We start from the raw sequence: 16,763 nt of genomic DNA on the forward strand, positions 1-16,763 counted from the left end.
AACCCCCCTATGAATAATAGCTCTGTGAATGTGACTGGAATAGCAAAGCAAGAAACTCCCGCACGACAGAGTCTGTGTTGTCCTTTGATGAGCAGAGAGCTTAGAAAGTAGGCTTGTTCATAGAGTGAACCGCCGTTTGTGGCTTGCTGAAAGACAATTACCAGGCTTTGTAATGAAGGGGTTAAACAGGGATTCTGCCAGAGCGGTCATTCAAAATGTTGCTAAGACACGTTGTATTGGGAGTGTTTGCTCTATCGCAGCAGTCATGTATATCTAAACTGGTTATTCTGGTTACCTCCATCAAGCAGATCATGTTTTCATCAGCTTTCTTCTGTCTTGCGTTTGTTGGTTTTTCATGGGACTTCGTGGGAGGGTCAAACGCGTAAAAAGGAAGAACCCATTAAATTTTGGAATGGTGCAGTAAATATCTATTCAAATTGTGCAAAAGTAGCTTGCCGTGGAAGATAGTTAGATCCTATTAAATAAAAATCGCTATTAGTTTAACCATTTAATTTCTGGAATCAAACTGCGTGATACTCATGTGATAACAAATTCAAGGAGCGTGATTTTTCCGTGTTATGGAGTCAAATATTTAGTCTGTCATGGTACAAATGTTTATAATTGCAATGGCATGATAGGGAAGCTGAGCTGCCTTGGTGACGGTCTGCTGTCCGGTTACTGTAAATATTTCTGTTCCAGTACATCCAGTTGTTAATACAACTTGTCCCATGCAGTGTTCATTTGTTAAATGTATTTATTATAAACATCTGTACAAAATATAATTTCTAATAGATAAACCATTTGTGTTGTTAAAAAATTCAGACACAATTGCAGAACTGAATTGTTCATGTTATGTTTTAACTTATTTAAACGGATGCCATCACGTCAACTCATTTGCTTTCTTTTCTCAGATGCTAATAAAGCGCGTTGTTCAGCCATGAAGTATCTGTGTGCTTCATTGTAACAGATTTCTCCCCACCTTCATGATGCTCTAGAGCTAAACCCCAGATGTGTGGGTCCCTTTCTCTTTAATTAGGATCTAAGGAGATTAAATAATTATTTGATAGCGGCCAATTAGGATAATTTGCTGGGCTGAGTTTACAGGCCAGCCTCTGCTAACAGACGTTCACGTTTGCTTTTAGCATGAGCAGAACAGCTGTTAACGTGTGTATCAGCACCAGTCATGCAGATCATCCTAGATATGCACATGTTTTTGTATTTATTTTCTTTTTTTGCTGCATGAAGTGATTTCTAGTGCGTTTTCTACATTTCTTTAAGGAATTAAGGATCGTAGAGATAGAAATAAACTTGACTCGTATCATTCTAAAGCCTCAATAACCAAGGCTGCAAGGATTAAACAATGATTGTAACACAAATAACTGCTCTTCTCCGCCCTTTAGTGTATTTTCTTTACATTAAAGGCAAATGGAATGGCTCAATGTCTTGTACACGTGTGTAGTTACCACGGTGATGGAAGTTCCACTCAAAAGGTCAGGAGACAAAAACGGTGCTCTATTCCTCAATGTAAAGTGGGACATTGAGGAAAAGTTGGTATAGACTAACTTCCAACTGTTGTGGCGTGTACAGTATTTGCATGTGTGTAGAAGCAGCTCGGCAAAGGAAGAAAATGTGTGTAACCTGCCACCAAACCATGTCGTGGGGTGGGGGGAATAAGTTAAAGTGACATGAAGGAACATGTGTTGGTACTTGGTGTTTATTAGCATGCATAGAAAAAAACGGAAGCACAGGACGTTGTTACCCCAGCAACGCACTGACAGGAAAACAAAATTAAACGTCATAGCCGGTGATATATAAGTGCAAAATTTCCGAGAAAGGTTTCTGAGCTGTCACACGGTCTTGCGCCATCTTTCATTTGAGTCAAGTAAGATAAAGCCTCCCTGTGTCATTGTTATGTTGTGAAACCTGCCTATGAAACAGACTACTATCAGACTAGTAGTCTATATTCCCTACGTTCTACTTTGGTAGGTACTGCATGCTAATATGGTGAATTCATATTCTTTTATTCAAGGGTTCAAGAAGGGCTTGGCTCAGGAATAGGAAATCCCACAGATGCTTTGATGAACTCTGTGCAGGCTCTGGCTGGCGTGTGGGTCAGACTCACGGACACACGGTGCAAGGTGACGGAACTGGTTGCTGTGGTTACCAAAGTGTGTGTGTTTCTGTTATGTTCTGTTATGCTGATATTTGAATGTCTTGATTTGTAGCATTTTGAGGGATTGACGCAAAAGAAGTGTGTGTACTTCCGATTTTTAATTTAATTTAATTTAATTGTTTGAATTATCACAGGGCATGGTGCTATGCAGTCCACTAGTCTACAAGCTCCACCCTTTCTCCATCCAGACCCTCCCAGTGATGTGTGGAACACATTATGTTTTTAAGTCCTAGTCAAATGGATGTTAATATCATTGAAAAATGCATGATTTTTTTTCTGTTTTGCCTCTCAGGGATCCCTTCCTGACTCTCTCAATCACAGAGTCGCATATTTCCCTGTGTGAATGGGCTTTGCGAATGATCACAAGGCTTGATCAGAGGCTTGCCGTCATCCACATTATCTCACGCTCAAGTTTGTTCAACCATTGTTGTCAGGATTTCCTCTGGTCTCCCCATTTTCCCTTACTGCTAGCATTTTTTTGTGAATTGAGATGTCGACTTTGATTTACCATGAATTTGTCACCCCTCTTCTGTTTGAGCATTACATTTACACCTCTTCGTCATTCATCCGAATACCTATATGTCCTCTTATAAAGGAAGTGCATGTAAACTAACCAGAAACCCGGTGACATCTACAAACGTTTCACCTGAGAGGTTACGATCAATGTGCTCACTTGTCATGTGACCCACACTGAAGCTTCAGCTATGCTCCCATGCAGCCTGGATAACTGATTTATCCTGTAGGACACTGTAGGGTGAGGAAGCATTTATCCAAATGCACCTAACAAAGGACACCCTCCTGACAACCTTCCTCCCCTCCTCAGAGAACTCCTGCGCATGCAGCAGCTAAGAAGGATGTTTGTATTTCAATAGTGTCAGTTGAACAGGAAGTTGAATTTTCACACGAAGAAACAAACACCTGCCTAAAGAGTCCTACGAGACCATGTTTCCTACCTCGGCTGGATCACGTCCAGATGTTGGGGAGCCTATTGCTTTCTATAATCTTGTGCATGAATGACTGTTACCAGTCGCTGGACGCCCCCTAGACTTTGTCGTCATGCGACATCTGTGCAAACACTTGTCTGCTCAGAAACCGAGTGGTGGATTCACCACACTTTAATGTACATATAAGGCCGTCTTGGAATCTTCTCATCACATTCCAGTGGCCACTCTTGGTCAGAAGGAAAAAGGCATGGAGGCGGACAGGAATGCTGAGGAGGATGACATAGGTCTGCCAGTACCGCAATGATTCCTAATCATAAAGACTCCTTGAAGAACTTCATGGAAAGTCCTGCTCCCTTTTTTTTTTTACATGCTTATTGACTGAATAAGCAGTCTGATGTTAAATTTAGGGCTCAGTCATATCTGTACACAACTGTGTACTGTTTACTCCCAGTAATCATACTTTTTTTGGTCTACTGTTCAAATTTAGAACCCCTGGTTAGCTGGTTGGTCATTATCAGGCCAGTCTGACTGGCAATGCTATTGTTTTTTACATTGTCTTTCAGAACAATTTCATCTTTAAAGGGAACATATGAGTCATTCGATCACATTTATGTTTAAGCTTAAACATTAGTTCAAATAAGATGAGCGCATTTATTTTGCTTAGACACTCTGTGACCAGGTGCTTTGTGGATTCTGTAGCGTTTTCAAGTTGACTGGGGCGCTCTGTTCCCATTTCTGATTCTTGTCTGCATGGGACTACTTGTACAGTATATGCAGCTGTTTGAAATACATTTCATCAATCACATCCAACCATTCGTTAAAGGCGTGTGTCCTATTTGCATTTTGAGTCAACGTTTGTTTGTCCACAGAAAGAAACTAGGACAGTCATTGTTCTGAGTAGGAAACAAACTCAGACTGGGATAATCTTCAAAGTCTTTTTCTTTCCATCTCAATCTCATGTGTCTGGATTTCAATATCGTTGTTTTTCTTTCCGGTTCTTGTCGTCACATTGGATCATACATCATTTTCAATTCAGATATATTTACTTTAGTATTTAACAAGCTGTTGGCAAGGTGAGAATACATGAATTCAATGTACACACATGCCTATATAAATGGGAAATATTTAGATTTATGTGAAAGAAACAAGACTTTATCAATAAGAAACATGATTTGTCGTGTATTTCACAAATTTCTTTTTTTTGTTCTGTTATTGCCTTAGAACTGCAATTCAGTGCTACCATGGCAACAGCTAAAACAGGAAATGGTGTGTATCTCCATGGAAAGAGGGGTGACTCACTCTCAGCTACTGATTAGTGTCTGGTTGTGAAACCTTAGTGGTTGAATTCAACCAAAAAACATTGATTTAGATTTTTTTTAATGATCATTGGGTTAATCACGGTCCGTTGCGCTGCTCTGTGGTTGTTCCCAAATTGGAGGTCACTAAAAACTATTAAAACATCTTGGTCAGAATATCTATCTATTTTTTTTTTCATCTTCCAGGTGCCTCTAATCTGAAACAATATCTCAACAGCATTTGGATGGACCGCAGTTAAATTGTGCAGTGGACATCTTCTAGTGGCAAGAATAAGACTAGTATCTTTTTTGTTATTTTAATATTTTTTTACTCCGGTTGGAATGTTTGTTTGAACTGACAGCGCTACAAGCCAATGCTGAGCCATTACATATTAATTACAGTTGGTTGCTAGGGAAGTCACAGAATTACAGGTCAGTTGGGTCTTAGCATCACAGACTTTTACTTCATAAGCAAACAGCACAAGATTCCGTTATCGCCAGGGGGGATTCCCTGAGAAGTGAAATGTCAGATACATGTGCTAATCAACAGGAACAAAAAGATAAGGCGTTTGTGCAGCAGTTTTCAATTTGGACAAGTAAAACTTCAAGACTAGGTGTGTTTCTGTGAATTAAATGTGACCTTGATTGGTGGCACAGGATCACAGCAAGATGTAGGAGGGGGAGAGGAGACAAGAACATTGGATGAATCAGAAGTGGAGTGAGAGCACTGAACAAAAGACCAGATGCGTCCTCAGAAGCTGTCGCACTCGTGGACGTAAAAAAAGAAAGAGGGAGGCTGGGGAGGGCAATTCGAATAAGCAGCCAGACAGAAGGAAATGTCATCTTTTTTATCCATCTTTTCTTTGCTTCAAATCGTAAAGAAAATGGGGGAGTTAAAGAGACAGAGAGGGGAAAAGGGAGGCTGTGCTGGGGTGGAGTGGGAGGAGAGGTGGGGCAAGTGTGGGAGAGGCAGAAGGGTGTGTTCTCACATGAACCACTCTTCCTCTTCTGTGTCTGTGTCACCAGACACAGACATTTGGATTCGGATTTGAAAAGTTGGAGCAAAGTAGTCGGCTCAGCTACCGCACACTCAATTCACCTCCATCCACAGTGACAGGTTTCTGCACTCTCTCTCTCTCTAGCTCTCTCTCTCTCACACACACAAACGCACACAAACACACACAAACCACACGTCACTCCTGGCAGAGAGAAGACAGGACCAGAGGAGATCTGTTACACACCTTTACTCCACCCCAGCTACTCGCCCAGGCATCGCCAGACGCTCTGTCCAGGATGTGGACCCTTCTCTTGGGGGTCATCTTTGGATTACTGGCCTCCTCCGGGTCAGAACAGCTTCAAGGTGAGAGGGTTCTTTGTTTGGGGATTTCTAATTCTTTACCTTATTCTGCGTGACAAAGTTACCAGACAGCTTCTCTTTCTCTTCAGATTTTATTGTCGGACTGGATTCTTTTTTCCCCTTTTTTCCCCTGATTTAAATTTAAATACGTGTTTGTGTATAGACGTGGAAGTGAATGAACGAGGCTGTGGTCTGCTGTGTAATGGATGAGTGGATGCCGGCTGAGTGCGTGCTACACCAGCGCAGACGGGCTCATGTCTGGCAGGCTGAGACTCCTGGTAGACACAAAGGAGACAGGCAGTCTTGCTCTTTCACCGTCTCACACACATTCATGCTGGGAAAAGTGCCTGATTTAATGGGGCTTTTTAAGGATCTGTGTAATCCTTCTTTTTAAAGCAAAATTAGAGCGAGAAAAATTATACATATATATATTTGTCTATTTTACCATGCTTAAAACTCGATTCTCTGACACACAGCATGGTCAGAATTACCTCGAGCATTCCCCTCGCACTGTTTTCCCCTATTTTCTTTGTCCCTTTTGTGCCCTTTCTGCGAGAGATTTTGAATGTTTTTTTTTTCTTGCTAAGGTGAACTTGGCACTGGCTCTAACAGGTCTGGGCTCATTATTTGGCTCTCTTCTTGAGGAGGTGGTGAAGTGGTTGTTCACAGGGGCTTCTTCTGGCTCTACACCAAAGTACAATCATCATTGAGCCTTAGATTTGAGTAGTGCTTAAAGGCAAGTTTGAGATTTCACAGATATCTTCAATTCATGCTTCATGAAGGAGGGAAGAGGGTGGAACCTATCCATTGGTTCAATATGTGTTTGGCGCCTTGCTGTGCTGGGGACTTTTGAGTCTGTATGCGTTTGCACATCTGTCTCTGTATTAGAGCATTCAAACTAATTTGAGTACCCCATGGTGCTTATAGCCGCCCTTGGGCCAGATATTGTCCAGCTGTTTGCTGGCTGAAGCTCATTATTGAGCTGGACACGTGATCGACAAAGAGTGGATTCATGATGGTCCACCAATGGCATCTATTTCCACATAAAATATCTTGGTGATTTGTAGCTGGCATCTCCAATCCAGTCATAAACACGTACATTACATTAATAACATTTCTTCTGTTGCATCTTTAAACTCTATTCTTCTGTATGTTGCCAAAAACAAAATACAATCAAGACATTTCAAATTTCATTCCGCACATCATAAATCCAGCTGCTCATGGGACTACAAAGAAAGTATTGTCTGTGATTCCTTCCAAACGTCATAAGTTGTCAATTTCATGTCTCTAAGGCAAATTATGTGATGATCTGATGATCGAATGAAACGCTTTTCGCGACACTGAAAACTCTCAGTTCTCTCCTAACTTTTGAGTTTCTCATTTAAGCAGCAGGGCAGTTTGAGTGTGATTCTAGCAGGTAGTCTTTTCTATGGACCTGCATTGCTTTTAAAGGTGAGGGGAGGGGGGGCTTAGAGGCCCTGTGGACTTGGGACTGGGTTCTGACCAAGACAAAGTATGTCCCAGTGCAGACTCTGAGTACTCCTACGTTACATGCCCTCCTTTGCACGGTAAGTGATTTTATTCCAGGCAAAACAGCAAATCACTTGATCTATACGTTTACTTTGATTCAAAGATTCGGTTGTCCATCGGTTTGCAAAGTCATCTTACATGCTTCATCATATTTGGATTTATAAAAAAAAAGCAAGTGAGGTGTTTGATACCTGGCTTCAGGTATGCTGTCAATGATGTTTTAAAATATGGACTTTAACATAAATATAGTGTGAAATATATGATCATTCAGTCAGTCATCTTCTTGAAGACGAGACAATCAGAAATCACCTTGTCTTCAACCTCTTATCAGAATCTGAGTTACAGGTTTATGCTGGAGCATAACTTGGAGCATAACATGACTTTGGACAAGAGGAGGGGTACACCCTGGATAAGTCACCAGGTCATTGCAGGGGCCCACACAAACACCCATTCACACCAATTTAGAGTGGCAAATTCCCCAAAGGTGCTTGTTTTTGAAGGTGGGAGGAAGCTGGAGATCCTGTGCAGAACCCACCCAGACTCAAGGAGAACATGCAGACAGAAAAGCATTGAACCACGGATCTTCTTGCTGTGATGCAACAGCACTACCACTGCTCCACCATGCTGTTTATATACAAGGGTCAACACCCAAAAATATTAATAAAAAATGTACTAAATTATTCTTTATCTTTACATTTGTATCTTGAAAAATATGATATAATTAAATTCTTCAATCCAGATCATTGTTTGGAATCATTGAAATTGAAAAACATTTTCAGTTCGGTTCATCTGAGAGAGGCAATAAAAATTAGAATGTTAACAACTTTGACATTAATACTGAGCTTCACTGGCTCTTTTGCTGTTATGGTTTACGACGTTTGGGTGTGTGTCTGAGCCGTTATCTGCCTTGTGTGTGTGTGTGCACAGCTGCACGCCGGGTAATTTGTTCTTTATGGTTGGTGCAGTATATGATAGACAAACGGAACGCAATGAAAGAAAACATGAGGAAAAAGAGAGTTGACGGGAAAGTGAAGCATGAGAGGAGAGCCACGCTCGTCTATTACTTCTACAGCAGATGGAAGTTTTGGCAAGCTGCTCTGTTGAAGCCAGACGTTGCAGTCGCCGTGGTTTCAACTCTATTAGGTGACAATGGAGCCTTAGCCTTCTTGACTGTTTAAAGACACCCATGACCGTTCCCTCTGCATACTAATGATAACGCCTCAGATTCATGTCAAACCCCTTTTCAGCTCAGCGATGGTAAGCTGCCCTCACTTTGATCTCTGCAGGCAGGCTTGCAAGGCCAGGTCCCTTTGCTTTCAGGGACACGTTGGCAATGTGGCGGCATGTGTTAAGGTTCTTTCAGACCTCTCTCTCTCTGTGTGTGTGTGTGTGTGTGTGTGTGTGTGTGTGTGTGTGTGTGTGTGTGTGTTTGTTAGAGAGAGAAAGAGAGACTCTTCTTGCCAAGACAGCAAGTTGCTCACGCTGCAAGTGCTCTGTTTACTCATAACGGCCTGAGGGGAGAATGATATATCGATAATATTCTTTTCAAAATTGGTTTTGTCCAAAAGAACCGCACCAAACATGGACAGAAATTAACAAATAACAATTTTGTGACTCTCATTTAGTCTCATAAGTGTTTGGATTCTGGCTTGTCTCTCCTCATGGTAATATTTTGACATTGCTTTGCTTTTCTTCTGCCATTTATGCGTCTCTATTCATAATGCAGGCTGAGTTGTACAGTCATTTTGCCGACTCACTTTTAACTGCTGTAGTCTGTTACCAAACGCTAAAATACAACAACAAATGGCCATAAGTTCTGTTTAATAACTCTGAACGAAGCTTCAGACATGAAGAACTGAAGTTTAGTTTTGCTTATATTTAAGCACACTGTTCTGTCTTTGAATTATAAGACTGTGAGATATGACAGGAATCAGGATTCCATGGTTCCTCGACTGCAGCTTAGGAAGAACGTTCTCACCAACTCCTTGTATGTTTTCATGTTTACTTCCTCCCAAACTAGAAAAGGGAATATGGTTCCAGGGAATTATTATGTGTGACCTATGGTTAGTTCTAGATGTGGTGTCTTGTTTGTGAGTTAAAATTAGGCATCTTTCACAGCCTCTCCCAACACATTCTTTTGATCGGTCCTTCCCTCTTCTCTAAGTGTTAAACACGTGCTTGTTTGCACACTTTGTTTGGAGTAGTACCATCTCTTCGGCGAGGCCTGGGGGCTAAACACAGAAAATGAAAATGCTGCCGGTCTCATGATCCGTGTTTCTCTGACAGAGAGCTCATTTGAGCAAACCAGTGAACTCGTGACTCCCATTTAAACGCTGACTCAAAATCCAACTCGCAAGTATGTTTTCACTGATTATTACTTCCGCCAAGGAGGTTGTGTTTTTGACAGCATTTGTTTGTTTGTTTGTTTGTTTGTCAGTTTTACTGAAAAACGGCTGGATGAAAAATAAATCTGAAGATGGGTCTTGGTCGAACTTAAATCCTATTAAACTGTGAAAGCGATCCGGATACCCATCTGGGTACAAAACAAATCTGGATTTTTCAATTTACTTATAATGGAGGCTTTAAAAAAAAACTTATCTTGTAAAATATGCATTCAATTCATTCACCGATAAAAGGGTCTGATATGCACTATCATGCAAAATGTCTTGTGGATCTGATCCATAATTAGGTCAGGATTTTGTATTTTATTTTAACATTGAAAACTCCATTTACGGATCCAAAAATCAGTTAAAAATACACAACAACTCCGATTCACTTACTTTTCATAGTTGGTGTATAAAGATAGCAAGAAACATTTTGGTGATGATCCCGATCAAACGATATGTGCATTTAAAGGGACCCCTGACTGGTTTTTACTAATCAGCCTAAAAATACAAGAATATACCTCTACTACGTAAATACATAGACAAAAATATATAAGTATTTCTTATAAGCTGTAAAATCCATTTTGTTTGGGGTGCGCTGATGCTGTTTACGTCACAAGGCGTCCTGGGTGTGAAGTTATGGTTGCACCACCCAGCTCACCGCTGTTGTGGAGTATCGTAGCGGTCTATAGCAGCAATCTATAGCAGCGATCAGCTCCTATGTTCAGCCTTTTCAGTCTGAACCACAGCGTCAGCAAAGACGTGAGGAAGGTGTCAGGGTTTGGGATGAAAACGGAGATGGCGGTTGGTGTCATGTCGAGAACCTATTCTCTATCTAACTACTTGTTTATTGTAAATATTTGTAAATATATATTTGTTTTAGGAGATATATGAAAAGAGGATTAAAATCCAATGATATGTTAAACAACATGTTTTTACAAGGAAATCAAATCAGTCTCAAATGCCCAGGTTTAAATGTCATTTTCTCTGCATAACATTTTCAAATATTATTATAGAAATTATTTAGACTCATCACTAAAAACATAAGCCGTGCAAACTCTGCACAGATTTCCAACTGTTGATGATGCGGCTGAACCTGCATCTTTCCTTCTGTCCCTACAGTGAACGAGCGCAGCTGCAGCTATGACGGCGTTTTTCTTGTGCAGGGAGAAAAGCGTCACTCCCTGAACTTTGACATTGCTCAGAAGGTGTGTTTGCAGCTGGAGTCTGTTATGGCAAGTCCAGAACAAGTCAATGACGCCTTTTTGATTGGAATGGAAACGTGCAGGTAAAAACACAAAGCAATTATTTGAACTATATTCATTATTGTGAACAAAACAAAACAAAGTTCTGAAATGTGTCAGTTTCGGGGGGGTTGTGTTCAATCAACCCGAAATTGTTATGAAAGTCCACTATTTAAATTAAAAACTCAAAATGCAAACATCATATTCTTTGTGCCTTCAGGTATGGCTGGACCAACAATATGAGCACGGCCATCCTCAGACACACGCCCCATGAGAACTGTGCCGTGAACCTGACCGGACTGATCGAGCAGCCACAAGAAGATGCTGCAGAATTGTTTGATGCCTATTGTTACGATGAATCGGGTGACTTTATCCACATGATAATGCTTTTACACCGTAATATTATGTCCGTTTACATCTCCATTTTGGTTACATCTACTTTCTTTGATTCCCATGAGACAGCTGAACGTGGCGAGGACTGTCAAAACGAGTTCCACTTATCCCCAGATGAATCAGGTTAGTACAATACGCACATTTGTGACAATATATTCAAAATTAAACAGTCGTATACAGTTCATATTATGTATACATAACATTTTTCAAAAACATACAGCATTTCTAAACCAATTTGGGTCTTTATGTATTTGGCCTCGTTGATGAAACAGACAAAGCTAATATTTCAGAATTCTTTCATACATTTTTCACAACTGATGAAGCCTCTTTTTTGTTGTTGTTGTAAAGGCAGGACTCAGTTGGACTCTTCCTCGATGAAGGGGCCGTTCTCGAACAGTTCTTATATGACTAATTTTAATCTAAATATGTATACAGCCCCTGTCAGCCATGCATGATAATGAGCATGCGTCTTTTATTTCCGACATAAATGTTGACTTGATAAGGCAGCCTGAAATGTAAGAAACCATGTACAGTCCAGGAGGGATGTCGCAGCACTGAGACGAATATTCAAAGTAGATTCTGACAATATTTCTGAAACATATCAAAAGTGACTGCTTTGCGTTGCTCTCTCCATTGTCCAATCAGATGAGTCCTCAACACAGTCCCCAGCAGCAGTAAGCCAGGGTACCTCTAGGAAACCAGAACCTTGGGACGGCAGTGACCCCATTGTGGCGCCTGAAGAAGAAGGAGCTCTTGAGAAAACTGCCTCCCCAACCCAGGATCCAAAGGAGGCAATGAATTTCACAGCGGGTCCTGCTCTGGTAGAGGACCTGGCTGAACACAGCAAGAACCACACAGGGATCACTTTCTCTCCTGGAGAGGTTGACCAGCCCGCTGGCTCTGGGATGCTCCCACCTCTCGCTAAAGGGGAAGAGGAGGTCTCTCCCACAGCCCCTTTTGGAGAGCCTGAGAATCCACTACCTCCAGTAGAAAAAGACAAAGAGGACAACGGACGTGATGGCAGGGCGGGACGTAAGAAACACACAAACACACCTACACACACACACACACACACACACGCCTACACACGCACACACACACACATACGATACCTTCTACACAGTGAAATGAAGAAAAAAGTTTACAGGACAAAAAAAGGAGCACTGCAAGCAGTTTTAATGAAGGACGACACGTTGTGATATTAGATACAACAGGTTTGAGGGGCACTAAAGGAACATTAATAACACATAGCGCCCCCTAGTGTTGAGCGCAGCTCTGGAGCACATTTTTGACAAGAGGTGTGTCAGTAGTTTTCTCTCTAGGTTACTATATTCAACACAAACAGAACACTTTGAAATAAGGCACATTGTTATATTCTTTTATATATATTTAGCTTTAGCCAATTTCAAATGTTTGACTGACATGCAGCTCCAAAACCGCAACAGCCAAATGGTGATGAGCAGGTCCCGAGTCCTGCAGTGCCCGAGCCAGGTCAACAGGAGAGCGGTGGTTCCTCAAGTGAGTGGCAAAAATCACTTCACACACATCTTGAAGAGCACATTGTGAGATTATATTGAGGAAAAGTCTCTATGTGGATCCACACACTTTTTTATTTTTGACTGACAGCTTCAATCCTGCTGGCTTGTTATTTCTCCCTCCAGACTGGCTGGTAGTCATCGGCGTGATTGTGGCAGTTGCTGCTATTCTGCTTGTGTGTGCAGCTGTTGCCAAAAGAAAAAGGTATGACTGTTCTTTTTGCTGTTAAACTTACAAAGTTAACTTCCTGAGACAGCAGGCGATCGTCAATAATATTTGTTTTTACATATTTTGCTTCAAACTGAGATGTGACAAAAAAAAAAAAAAATGTGCCCTTGCAGCTGGTGCGGTAAAAAGCAGACGCTGATGATCACTTCCAAAGATGGCGGTGAGGGAAATGGGGCAGCAGCATCAGCATCCAGCTCCCACACACAGGAGAGAGAGCAGGAAATGGTGACCCTCATGAACAAAGAAAAGATCCAAGAGAACGGCAACACAGAGGAGTTCACCGTCATCACGCTGGAAGAGTCGCCGGATAAAGAACAGCTGGCGTGAGGGAGTTTAGAGGTGGAGAGTAAAGCGTAGGTGAGATTAGGAAGGATGGAGGGATGGAGGTGGATGGGGGGGGGGGGGGGGGGGGGGCTCCAAATGATGGGGGTAAAATTGGTGGCAACACTGGAAGGAGACTGAGCGAGGGCGTGTCTGCTTTTTTTGTCAAGAAAGAGTATATTTCTGAGGCACAAAGTGAGAGGTCCAACAAAGCACGTGGAGAATTCTGCTTGTGCCATATGCCAAGCTGTTCAGGCTGAAAGCGCTGGTGCATAGCAGGTGGTGTGTGTGAGCGTGCACTGTGTCGCAGCTGTTCATTTGCATGCTTTGCTTTGCGATGCGTCTGGATGGAAATTGGTTTTAAAGAAAGGAATTTGTGAGAATCTAATTTGCAAGGACCCAAATTTCAATTAATTTACTGTCTTTTATGGAATGGGTGGTTTTAAATTTCAGGGCGTTTCTGCCCAGATGAAAATCAATAAAGGTACATCAACAATGACTTGGGTGGTATTTTACCGGATATATTACAGAAAAACTTCCTCAATATTTTCCACATGCTTCGGTTGCTTATGGCGGGTGGACCTGTGTATATTTCATTGTCCGTGGACTGAATTTCGTTTGTCCCATTTTCAAGGATGTCAGTTCCTTATTTATGCAGCTGTTATTCCCCGTTTCTTGTTCCCTGTGTATAAGTACGTGTTTTTAGAGACGCATTAGCAATAGCTGTGCTCTTTTATTTGTTGTTTGTTAGGAAGGGGGCTTTGTATACTTTGAAAACAAAAAAATGTGTGAGTGTTATTTAACCACCCTCCGAGGCACGTTTGTGAATCGATTTTTACAAAAAAGTAGAGGGGCTATTCCTTGAATCAATTGATGTGTGGTATTCCAAAAGGCAAAACTAATGCACTTATTGAAATCAATTGAAATGCCATACACGTGTGCTGATTTGGACATTTAAAGTCAAGAAGTTATATCCTGAGGATAATTGAGATGTTAAAGATGATGCGCAGTTACATTATACACAGTGTCCGTATTGATTGAGAATAAATGAAAACGGGATAATGAATGTTTGCAAGATTGAACCCTTTTTCGGGACAAGCAGCAGTTTAGCTTTACAGACCCAACTATACGTGGCACCTATGATTATGGGCTGTAAACACACGGCGACAGTGATGGTGCTTTCATAAGAAGAGGCTGCGACAACATTGTCTGTGTGCTCCTGTCGGGGGAGGGGCGCCACAAAAGAAGCTTGTGTTTCTCTGTACATTCACACAAGAACACAAAGTGCCAGAGTTTTTTCTACTGACCTTCTCATTGGTGAGGTATTTCATACATTGCGTCATCAATATTATTCTACGAGTGACAGCTCGTTTTCAATGTAATGCTGAATTAGACATGAAGACAGACTTTGCTTCTGACTGGTGTTTTTATTGTGTTTTTTCCAGCTTTTGCTCTTAGATGATTCATTTTGAGGAGGAGTTGCAAATGTTCTAGTGTAGGTAAAAAAATAATAATGATTTATGTTGCTGAAAAAATGTGTAAAAGTCACTAAAATGAACAAATGTGTATTGAAAAGAGACATGCAGGAATAAATTGTTCACTCGAGTACTCTTTGTGTGTGTGACGACTGGAAGGAGGGAATGATTGACTCCCAACTAAAAAAGGAAGTGAGACTTCCATGGCGCTGAAGTCATGATGGGAGTGCATCCATACAGGAAGGGAACACTGAGATAAAGGCAGCCCTTTTGACAGCGTCCTTACAGAGGGTGCTGCCTTCCCGGTGTCACCTGGAGGGGCACGCCCCCTGCGTTGAATATAAATGACTAAAATGCATACCTCTTCAATAGCTTATATTCATTTTTTCCAATGCTTTCTCGGCTTGCATGAAGAACCTCCATCATCGTAGCAGCCATGTTTCCAAACACTTCAGGCCAAAGCAATGGATTAGACAAGATTTGAGTTAGCCAGGCTTGAGCCCGCCTGCTAAAAAAAGTGGGCGAGTTTGACAAATAAAATAAATTCAGGAAACACTGCAACATGGGACCATGAAATTATGAATTAAATAGATAAATAATTATATATATATTTTTTTCATATAATCATTGGTGATTTAATTAATTAATGACACATTTAATAACACATTGATTCTTTGAATTCCATATATAATTACATAATAAAACGTTTAATTAATTAATTACACCTTTATTTAATTATTTAATGGTGTATTTATTTATTTTATTTTGGCACTTCCAATCCTCATTTCCTGATGTTATGGGTTGTACCTCGGGGCGGGGCTGATTGGCCACATGCGGTTAAACAGAAACAGCTGTGTCAAAAGGGAGTGTGCCAGTTTTCATGGGATGCCAGGGCGTTGGGCGTTGGCTAGGCCTTTTGCTGTGTTTGGTGGTAAGTGTTTTAATTATATGGAAATTGAAATGCTTATTTTAATTGGGTATTTTAATGGTAGGATTGCTTGAGGGTTGGATGCCTGCAAAAAAAAAAAAATCATTTGTATCACTCTTGGTGTGGTCATTGCCTGAGCAAACCCATGTAGGAGGTGCACAGGTGTTTTTTTAATTAATTAAGGAATTGAGGAAGATATATAATCTTTTTTGGTATGTGCATCATTTTACTTGTCATTCACCCAGAGGCTCTGGGTAAATGACAAGGTAAGCTGAAGATTTTCAGCCAATAATCTTGAAATATAGTAATCGATGCATGCGATTGTCATGGCTTGTGTTTCACACTGAATAGTTTAATGGTTTGCAGTTTGCAATGCTTTTAGACTAATACATCAGTAAACATGAGACTCATAATTACTCTGACATGAAAAGGGAAATGTATTTCTATCTTTGTGTTCATGTCTAAAATGTATTCAATACTCTTGAAAGACAGACCATCAGCCAATATTTAGTTATGAATCAACCTTTATTAGTTATATTTGTATATGTACACCAAAGGTACAACACTTGTATGATATGTAGAAACAAATATTTATGTATATCATAGACACAAAAGAATACTTTATTTTTTAATAGTATCCCCCCCCCCCCCCCCCCCCCCAACACATACACTCTGCCTTAATATCAGAATTACAACAGCTTTACAATGAGAAGTCCTAGAAAAGTAAGATGAGGAAAGAACGCTGTTGAAAGGAAGTGGGTTATAAACGTTGCCTGGGAGTTTCTTCAGAAAGACATATTTCAGTAAAAAAGGACAAACTTGAAGTTATACTGGCTCTGTGTTGAAACACTGTCATCCAATTAACTAATAAATTGGATGACAATAATATTTTTTTTTTTTACTTTAGCAAGTTTCAGAGAGTTTATGCATGCAAAATGTATGTGTGGAAATTGGT

At 40.8% G+C, this 16,763-nt stretch overlaps 1 protein-coding gene across 1 annotated transcript; it reads left to right on the forward strand.

Annotated features, from left to right (window-relative positions):
• The first annotated feature begins 5,705 nt into the window (after nt 1-5,705).
• LOC137912741 (CD44 antigen-like) lies at nt 5,706-13,411 on the forward strand. The gene is made up of 8 exons (XM_068756876.1): nt 5,706-5,772; nt 10,806-10,971; nt 11,148-11,290; nt 11,390-11,443; nt 11,966-12,358; nt 12,776-12,838; nt 12,982-13,060; nt 13,198-13,411. The coding sequence occupies exons 1-8, from the start codon at nt 5,706-5,708 to the stop codon at nt 13,409-13,411; spliced, it is 1,179 nt and encodes a 392-aa protein (XP_068612977.1).
• The last annotated feature ends 3,352 nt before the right edge of the window (nt 13,412-16,763 follow it).

Source organism: Brachionichthys hirsutus, unplaced genomic scaffold, assembly GCF_040956055.1.
Source record: "Brachionichthys hirsutus isolate HB-005 unplaced genomic scaffold, CSIRO-AGI_Bhir_v1 contig_1405, whole genome shotgun sequence".
Taxonomy (NCBI): domain Eukaryota; kingdom Metazoa; phylum Chordata; class Actinopteri; order Lophiiformes; family Brachionichthyidae; genus Brachionichthys; species Brachionichthys hirsutus.

Bases quoted from the DNA above. Each gene is read 5' to 3' on its own strand.
- LOC137912741 (XM_068756876.1), top strand. From the start codon at position 5,706: ATGTGGACCCTTCTCTTGGGGGTCATCTTTGGATTACTGGCCTCCTCC. The intron at 11,444-11,965 runs GTTAGTACAATA...TTGTCCAATCAG, and splicing joins CTTATCCCCAGATGAATCAG to ATGAGTCCTCAACACAGTCC. The intron at 12,839-12,981 runs GTGAGTGGCAAA...TTCTCCCTCCAG, and splicing joins GGAGAGCGGTGGTTCCTCAA to ACTGGCTGGTAGTCATCGGC.